The 9,840-nt window shown below is 39.0% G+C and overlaps 1 protein-coding gene across 1 annotated transcript in view; it reads left to right on the top strand.

Annotated features, from left to right (window-relative positions):
- Positions 1 to 2,814: 2,814 nt before the first annotated feature.
- swt1 (SWT1 RNA endoribonuclease homolog) overlaps positions 2,815 to 9,840 on the top strand; it is a gene marked incomplete at its 5' end in the record, with an annotated part of 29,616 nt that continues 22,590 nt past the window's right edge. Inside the window, 8 exon segments of the mRNA XM_014007380.1 lie at positions 2,815 to 2,875; positions 3,033 to 3,162; positions 3,505 to 3,606; positions 3,706 to 3,897; positions 4,635 to 4,728; positions 5,134 to 5,366; positions 5,727 to 5,872; positions 7,579 to 7,717. Coding sequence (XP_013862834.1) covers positions 2,815 to 2,875; positions 3,033 to 3,162; positions 3,505 to 3,606; positions 3,706 to 3,897; positions 4,635 to 4,728; positions 5,134 to 5,366; positions 5,727 to 5,872; positions 7,579 to 7,717 — 1,097 coding nt within the window.

Below are 9,840 nucleotides of genomic sequence, written 5' to 3'. Positions count from 1 at the left end.
GTTTGGTCCTCCATACTGGAGTGCCTGAAATTTGAATTTAGTTTCTCCCGGTGCTGTGTAGATACTGCATCTTTATATTCTGCTTGTGTCATATTTCTCAACCTGTTCAGTCTTATCTATTTTCTATAAGGTTTTCTGAACATCACAGTATTTGCGACGGAACTGCCACATAAGGTCTGGACTGACCAACTACAGTTTGGTCTTCGTCAATCTCCTCTTTGGGTCAGACTCCGGCTCCAACATGTAAGGCTGGATGGACAAGTCGTCCCTTGTTGTCAACRTTTCATTAATTTGTAAATAAAAAGTTTCTGCGCCATTATACATTCATAAACCCCTCTATCAAACTAGATTGGACCTGTGTAGAAGCTGGATGGGGCGGAATGTGAAGCACCGCATTTGGATTTAAAGAGACAGCCTCAAAACAAGTTGATCTGAGACACACCTCAGGAAAGGGGTRRAAGAGGGGCTTGTGGAGTTACAATAAGGAGAAATTTAGACCAAAACATTGCTGTTCCTTTTTATATAGACCAAACTGAATKATTTAAATRTGAAAAAGAAGGGTTTAATAGCATCATGCATCTACTTTAAATAAACAGTTCCTCAGCTGGTTAGTCATTAACCCAAATGGGAGAAAGACTTTTCCCCTTTTCTTTATACTCCTTGTTCTGTGACTGATTTCCCTMTCKATAAGGTAATGAAAACTCTTTGATAAAACACAACTCCAAAGTGACCAAACTATCCATTGAACATCAACCTTACATGGTCAGAACTTGGGCAGTTCTCTTCAAACTCAGCGTAAGGAGTAGATCGGGTAAAACAGATCGATCTGGTTCCTKTGAACAGAAAGCTGGCTTAAAGGCAGCTCTGCGTCAACTGTTTACAGATTTTATACTAAAACCCGGGCCAGCAGTGTGATATCAAGTGAAGACACTGATGATGAATGAAGAGCACAGCAAGTCAGCTAAACTGCTGAAGGTAACTGGCTGCATGAGAGTGATGTGAGTAATGGGTGGTCCTGCCAGACCACACCTATGGGGAGAGACACAGACAGACAAAGAGGAAGCAACAGAAAGCACAGGGAAAATGGGGAATAAGAAACAATAGAAAGGAGAATACTGCCAGAACCAAACAACCAGATGTTCGGGTCTTGACAGTGTTCTCATGCAGACTTAAATATACAAGACAGTAAACAATAGGATTATAACAAATTATTATTCTCTTGAGAAAAATTTACAAACCACCTTTTAGTTGGATTTCATTAATGGTGTAGCACAAGAATGCTACCAAAAAATAATAGTGACAAATAATTTTGAAATAATATCACTAATATAAAAATGTCTTGTCCTGATGCATCTCAGTAATCCAGGTAAAAAATCAAAAAGAAAAAATTGTATAGGTCTTCTGGACGGGTTCTTCTCTACTGAAACGTTTCGTCTCTCCTCCAAGAGACTTCTTCAGTCTGAGAGTTTCAGGCAAAATTCAGGCTTTTAAGCACTGCCTCCATGTGACTGATACTCACATCACATGGCTATCGTTGACACCTAATTAACACCTATTGTTAACAGGGGTGGAGTGATACTGGCAATAGCAGCACTTTAGGAGGGGGACAACTGAAAACGGAGGCCYYCACCTCTGTTTAATGATGGACGGTCTTTCTTCACAAAAATGACTTCTTTTACTCCTCTCTCAAACCAACGTTCCTCTCTATCAAGAATGAGAACATCCTCATCTCTGAAAGAGTGACCGCTGGCCTGTAAATGAGTGAAAACTGCAGAGTTCTGGCCATTAGATGTAGCTCGTCTGTGTTGGGACATTCTTTTGAACAGTGGCTGCTTTGTTTCCCCGATGTATAACTGGTCGCAGTCCTCCTGGCACTTAACAGCATATACAACATTGCTCTGTTTGTGCCGGGGCACCGGATCTTTGGGGTGAACCAGCCTTTGCCGTAATGTGTTTTGGGGTTTGAAAGCCACTGGGACATCATGTTTAGAAAATAAAAACATCTTCAGACTCCATCTGTGGCTGCAGGTTTATCCACACCCACATCTCCGCTCCACACACCTCACCACAGTACTATCTGAGGAATCAAACAGATACTTCACCCACACAAAGCTCTGGCAACCCATTTTACCTCTCTCTCTCTCATCTATCTTCACTGACTCCCTGTCAAGTCACATACTGGATAAATCTCCTCCACCCTATCCACGAATCCCTTCCTGCCACCTTGTACTTGTCAGAGCTCMTTCACTCGTCATCTGTGGTTTTCAGACATGCGTCTGCTCATCATCCCCCCACACCAGCCTTCAGAGAAGCACTTCTCAGTGTGGGAGTTGCCCACAGTCTGTGCCTGACTCCTGTAATGCCACTATACTTTAGAGATTTCTGAGGGTAAAACTCAGAAAACATRGCGCAAATCTGCATTAGTKWKTKWTTYMTKYMWKYWWWKTYASTYTATTTATTTTTGAATAAAACATAAAAGTTCAGGTTTCAGATCTGTGGTGGAGGTCCAGACCTACAGTTTGTTGAAGTGTCCTTGAGCATGACACTGTTCCCTTCCAGTGCCCTGAAAACACAGATTGGTGGGAGTGGTTAGTAAGAAACTAAAGTGAAACTGGATTCATGATTGTGCATGGAAATGAAACATTGTTCAGCACTTTATGTTCAACCAGAAAGTAGCAAATGGAGCCCATTTTGAAGTTCAAGCCATTTAATGAAAGCGCTTATTGTTTGTTTTAGTTAAACGTTGGTGTGGACAAACTTTAAAGCAATTAAATTTTGTTACCACTGAAAAGTGGTGCAGCAAATAATAATAANATCCTCATCTGTGCAGCTCCCACCTTCAGGTGTTACAAACACTAAGCCATGTTGCGATCAGGTAATAACTTCAATACATATTTACCACACTATTCCTTTCACATTTCACTTCTTGGTCCTTTTTCACTTTCCATTACAACTAAATATAGCATTTTACCACTATAATAAAATCTTGGTATTGTGATTAAAGTGTATTTTAAAGTATGTTGTTGTTTTAGGGGCAGGTGGTTGAAGAGCTTCATCTTGCTCGCTCTGAGAAGAGACTGGAGGTAAATGTTCTGCAGAGCTATGGTGCCCTCACATGTGTGGACATAGATTCTCCAGAAGAAGGACCAGCAGACACGCTATGTGAGTTTCATGTAATTAAAAAAAGTACTAAACCTGAAATCAGGTGTGAAATAACAACAAGATGCATTTTAAGTTCACAATTTAAAGTGTTGTGTAGATCTGTTTCAGTTGTTTTTGTAAAAAATAACCAAAAAATAATAATAATAATGAAGATGAATCTGTACAGCTGTTGAATTTGTACTTTTGGTGCTATAGTAAAGTGTTTGGCAGATTAATGTACTTTTTACTATAAAATGTACAAACTACATTTTGTAGGTACYGCACTTTTGCTGAAATTGCAATGTTTTTGTGTTATTGTATTGTTTTACACATTCCTAGTAATAAACCATTATATTTTTGCAGGCAAACAGCCCTGTCAGCAAGACCTGATCCTTGTTCTTGACACAAATATTCTCCTCAGKCACTTGGAGTATGTGAAAAAGATCAAATCTTGTGGCCTTGGAGGTACTGAAAACTTAATATTATAACTAAAACTATTTATTTTTCTTAATTTAATTGTATTTTTTTTCTCGTTTACTTGGTTTCTTCTTTGTGTTCTGCTAGCACTGGGCTTTCCTGTCGTCCTGATCCCCTGGGTGGTGCTTCAAGAATTGGATTCCTTAAAAAGGGGAAGAGGCCRGATAGATTCTGTGTCCCACCTCGCAACGCCTGCCATCTCCTACATCTACAGCACTTTAAAGAGCCGAGACCCTCACCTGTGGGGGCAGTCCATGCAGCAGGCCGCTGTGAGCAGTAGTGAGTGTTGATTCATGGAAAGGAACGATTATTTGTCTAATCAACTTCTTTTTATTTATTTATTTATTTATTTATTTGAGCTATAAAGGATCTCATAAGATTATGGCGCTCACGAATACAGGCAAAGCACGTAGCAACTTAACATCTTTCATTCTGCTCGTTATCTGGGTAAAATCATTTGAGCAGAACAGTTAATTGCTTATATTTTATACTTTGGGAGCTAAGTGTTTTGTTGGAATTCTGTTTTGTGACGCTATAWTATATTATCTTAAAGAAATATATTAAAACACTGATGCAATTTCTTTTTTTTCTAATTAAAGTTGTAGTTCACTGAAAGGCCTCTAAGTGGCAGTGACACTTCAGTGTTTTATTTTTAGGACTCTTGTGGGATGTGTGCAGCTCAAGGRCAGGTTGCATCCATGTCTTGTCAGTTTTATGACCGCGTGATGTTTAATTCATGTATTTATCTCTAATTTTAATAAATTATTTGACAGTGAGACAGTTGTGTTTTAAGGACCTAAGCATTTAGTGTGTTTGTTTTTAAAAAAGAAACATCTCCATCTTGTTACATCTTTTTATATTATATTCACCTTTCTCTCCTCTTTTGGAAAAAAAAATGAGACATATGCTTTTTCAATAAGAGCACTGTGTACTTTCTGTCATCTGTTTTTAAAAAGCTTTGGTTTTTCTGAGTCACTCTTGTCATCTTGTCTGTTCCTCTTTTTTCCCCCGCTCAGAAGATCTAAAAGCTGAGAATAATGATGACAGAGTGCTGCAGTGCTGYCTGCAGTACCAGAAAATGTACCCAGGGTGTGCTCTCATCTTATGCACGTGAGTTTCCCCTCCCCCCCAGACTTTCAGTGTATTGCTGCTGCTGCAAAGTATGTGTTCTCTGCTAATGATGCACACGCATGTGACTGAGCCAGATAGTTCCAGTTGGGATGAGAGAAAAAGCCAAACRGACTTTTGCAATGAATAGATGTGCTGAGCGAGGAATTCTGTGTTTAGTTCAAGACTTGCTTGTTGATTTTTTTGGCTAGAATTTGGTGTGAAGAATATTTAACTTATTTTAAATATCTTTTGGCTTATTACTTTGAATGGTTTTGTTTCCACATAATTCTTTTSACATTCCACACTGGATAACATGGTATGATTTTGCCCTAACTTTATGTAGCTGATGAGGGGAATCAAATTAAATAACCCTTTCTTCTTATTATTATTATTTTTCTTTTCTAGTAATGATAAAAACCTGTGCTGTAAAGCTCACCTGAGCGGGGTGAGGGCTCTCTGCAAGAGTGACTTGGAGGCAGAGGTCAGACATGGCTGTACTATCCAGCAGACCATTCAATCTCCGGTCCTGCCTCAGATCAGCCCCGAGGTCTCGTCACCGGCGTCGGGCACGAGTTGTGCAACGGTCCAGCCACGTGGTCAGGAGAAAGATGGTCTCTTTGTAGTCGTTCCAGACAAAGGTGATTCAAGGATAAATTGTTYTTCGTGCAAAACAGGAAGGAACTTGAAATGTTCCATCACGATGGTGTTGTAATATCACTCACTCAGCATGTCCACACACATTTCTTTCTTATTTCCTGTTTTTTTTACTTCCATTTAAATCAGTCAGAACTGGATTGAGTAACAGTTTGAGTAAAGGAGTGAAAATATAAAAATAAAGCTAAAGCTAGAAACTTGCATATTTTGAAAGGTGCAACTTCACACTTAGTAGCATAGATACTGAACTCTAATGAAAAGCCCTATAATTTCTATTGCCTAATTAATGCGTATACACAGTGAATTTGTGCATTTTTGTAATGATTCTTCACACGTGTCTGCAGATGAGCGACTCGGTGAAGGAGAGCRCAAAGAGACAAAACGGGACCTTAGCAGAAGTCTTTCTGAGCTAGAAGAATGTCTGCGGGAGGTGCTGTCTGATGTCTTAGAGGTGGAGATGAAGGCTGCCTATGGAGACCTCTGGCTCGAGGTAGAATATTTTACATCATTAAGACTTTATATGAAGGAATTTCCCTAAATCTAATTTAGCTTTAGTRCCCATATACAGTTAGGTCAATATCTATTTGGACAGAGACATTTTTTWAATTTTGGTTCTAGACAGTACCACAATGAATTTTAAACAAAACAATTCAGAKGCAGTTGAAGTTCAGACTTTCAGCTTTAAKTCAGTGGGTTGAACAAAATGATTGCATAARAATGTGAGGAACTAAASCATCTTTTAAACACAATCCCTTCATTTCARAGGCTCAAAAGTAATTGRACAGATTAAATAATTGTAAATTAAATGTTCATTTCTAGTACTTGGTTGAAAAGCTTTTGTTGGCAATGACTGCCTGAAGTCTTGAACTCATAGACATCACCAGATGATGTGTTTCCTCCTTTTTAATGCTCTGCCGGGCTTCACTGCAGAGGTTTTCAGTTGCTGTTTGTTTGTGGAATGACGACCAATCAGTTTGGCTGCATTTGTCTGGATCTGAGCATACAGTCTGGCTCTGAATACCTCAGAATTCATTGGGCTGCTTCTGTTCTGTGTCACATCATCAATAAACACTAGTGACCCAGTGCCACTGGCAGCCATGCATGCCCAAGCCATCACACTGCTCTGCTGTGTTTTACAGATGATGTGGTGCTTTGGATCATGAGCTGTACCACACCTTCACCATACTTTTCTCTTTCCATCCTTCTGGCAAAGACTGATCTTGGTTTCATCTGTCCAAAGAATGTTCTTCCAGAACTGTGCTGGCTTTTTTTTTTTTTAGCAAAGTCCAGTCTAGCCTTTCTATTCTTGATGCTTATGAGTGTCTTGCAGCGTGCAGTGAACCCTCTGTATTTACTTTCATGCAGTCGTCTTTTTATGGTAGATTTGGATAKTGATACTTCTACCTCCTGGAGAGTGTTGTTCACTTGGTTGGCTGTTGTGAAGGGGTTTCTCTTCACCATGGAGATTATTCTGCCATCATCCACCACTGTTGTCTTCCGTGGGCGCCCAGGTGTTTTTGCATTGATGAGTTCACCAGTGCTTTCCTTCTTTCTCAGGATGTACCAAACTGTAGATTTTGCCACTCCTAATATTGTAGCAATTTCAGGGATGGGTTTTTTCTGTTTATGCAGCTTAAGGATGGCTTGTTTCTCCTGCTTGGAGAGCTCCTTTGACCGGCATGTTTTCTTCACAGCAAAACCTTCCAAATGCAAGCACCACACCTCAAATCAAYTCTAGGMCTTTTATAATGACATAACGAAGGGATTGCCCACACCTGTCCATGAAATAGCCTTGGAGTCAATTGTCCAATTACTTTTGGTCTCTTTAAAAACAGGGTGGCACATGTTGCTGAAACTACTAAACCCTTCATCCAGTTTTAATGTGGATACCCTCAAGTGAAAGCTGAATGTCTGGACTTTATGTCCATGTACATTATATAACCATAACTTGAATATGTTTCAGTAAACAGGTAAAAAAGACAAAATTTGTATCAGTATCCAAATACATATATGGACCTAACTGTATGTTGTCGTACATTGTTAAAWTTATCCGCTAACGCTCTCCTACAACATGCTTTTATGTACCTGATAAGCAGTATGACATGTAAAACAGTTAGGTTTCCATTTGACTGTGCTTTGTGTTTATCTGCAGTATAATTACAATYGTCGTTTTATTCTCTTACTTTTGTGTTATAGATAGTTTATTTAAAACCACCCTGGAGTCTTCAAGATACCTTGCAGTGTTTCAGAAAGCACTGGATTGCTGTCTTTGGACACATTGTCCCACGGAATATGCAGAATATTATTTTAAACCTCATCAACTTCTTTAGCTCAGGTAGGTTGGCATGTTGGTGGAAACAAAAAGGAAAAAAGCAGTTGTGTATTCTATAAAAAAAGAAAAGTTTCCACTTGCTAAAGGCCCTGTCACACTGTAATGTTTTAGACAACTTATATCAACTTATGATTTTTTAATGTCTAAATTGCTTAAAAAAGTTATATATTTGATCTATTTGTTACCATTACAGAATGTAGTACATGCCTAAAAAAGGCTTCCAGTTGATTTTTTTTCATTCATTTTCATCTCTTCAACATAGATGTCTAAAATTTTCATAGTCTGATATAAGTTGTCTAAAACGATTATAGTGTGACAGGGCCTTAAGGGAAAAAACCTACAGTAACTCATTCAGGTTTGTGTCAAGCCATCTGTGTGTCAGTCCTTTYAGTTTAACTCCTACAATTTTTAGTTTGGCACAGACACAGTTGCTGTTTTTCTTTCAACTGCTCCCTTCTGCCACAGCAATCATATTTGCATAAAAGATTTGCCAATGGTTTTATGCCAAGTGACCGTCCTAAATGAGAAGAAAACTTGTGCCATCAGAAACTGAATTAGAATTGCTTGGAATGAGCGTAGTTTGAAATTAAATGCATTGGTTTCTATGTGAATTTCACTAAATTGAAATCAAATTTGATGGTTTAAATCTGAATTTATCGGTTGGAAACTGAATTTATTTGCTTTGAATCTGTGTTTTGTTGTATTAAAATTCTGTTTGACCGCTTTCACTTTCAATTCTTTAATTCAGTTTTAATTCCAAAATTTAGTTCTTTGTGTCACACATCCTGGTCCTTGAGAAAACCACAGATTGATAGGTTTATGTTTCACATCAGTAAAACTTCCTTCACGGCAATGTAGGCATGGGGTTCAGTCTCAAGGAGGCAGTAATTACCAGATGATCAATAGATATCATATTTGTATGATAATTGTTATTTTGCCCTCTCTGATCAGTAATTCTAAAATTCCGATAATGCACATTAATTTGCACTTAAGCTCAAGATTGAATTAACATGTGACAGTCTGACATGAGAGAGGTTGTGGATTGCATTTGTGTGAGTATAGCCACTTTGGGGCTATATTTAGTAAGTTTTCAGACCACTATAGTGACTGTTCTTTGAAAACGCCTAGAGAAAAATCTAGCAACTTTTTTCCGGAGTTTTTGAGACTTTTGGGGACTCTGACGGGAACACAGCTGCTACCGTTCTCTCCGATGAGCAGCGGGGGCTGCCATGAGCTCCTTCCCCATCCCAAAGTACCGTCAGGCGACTCAGTCCTCATGCAGCGTCCCTCCCAGCTGAAGTCAGATATAAACTGAAAAGCGAAATACAGTCTCAAAGCAAATGGATTCATTTTCAAACCAAAGCATTTAATTTCACTAAATGCAAATACAGATTCAGTCAGAGTGATTGGAATTCCGTTTCTAATGACACGAGTTTCTTTCCATATTCCTGACGCAACCCGGGCTTGAACCTGCTTTCAGGATTACAAGACCGCAACACTAACTAAAAGCGCTCTAAAAGTTCAGTCCATTTACCATAAACCACTGAGCTACTGCAGCCCAATTTGGCATAGACATTAGGAAAATGGACTGATGATATCACATTCTCTAAATTAAACTCTTTGATGCCAGTTCCCCAGAAAAAAGATTTGAATCTTTCTTTGAATGTAAACAGTTTTAGTCCAAAACAAAAATACAGTGATGAACATGATAAGCTAAAAAGCCTGACTTTGCTGTCCTTTTTTCCATCATTCAGTTCAACAAGCTGAGAGGAAACTAACACATAAAACGAAAATTAACTATTTGCTTTATACAAAAGCAAATAGTTAGATAAAAATGTGTTTGTCAGCAGACAGTGGTGTTGGTTGGGACACCCTCTGGGCTGATGATGCCGTCTGCCTCACACCGCACTATAACCCCACAGAACCACATACAGAATCAGGTCATCTGCTAAAGTGGGAGACTCAGATATGTGTCAGAAAGATGCTGAGTAGCCGACTGCAGCACTTCTGCTCAGGTTATCAGCTGGAACAATTTATTGCAATGTCAGCCTGTTATTCAGGCTCCACGTCCACCCATGTGGAAGGTGACTGCCCCATATATGGAAGGATTTTGACTCACAAAATAA

This window comes from Austrofundulus limnaeus, unplaced genomic scaffold (assembly GCF_001266775.1).
Source record: "Austrofundulus limnaeus strain Quisiro unplaced genomic scaffold, Austrofundulus_limnaeus-1.0 Scaffold41, whole genome shotgun sequence".
Classification (NCBI taxonomy): domain Eukaryota; kingdom Metazoa; phylum Chordata; class Actinopteri; order Cyprinodontiformes; family Rivulidae; genus Austrofundulus; species Austrofundulus limnaeus.
The sequence above is the reverse complement of the archived record's forward strand: the minus strand, read 5'-3'. Positions and strand labels throughout refer to the sequence as shown.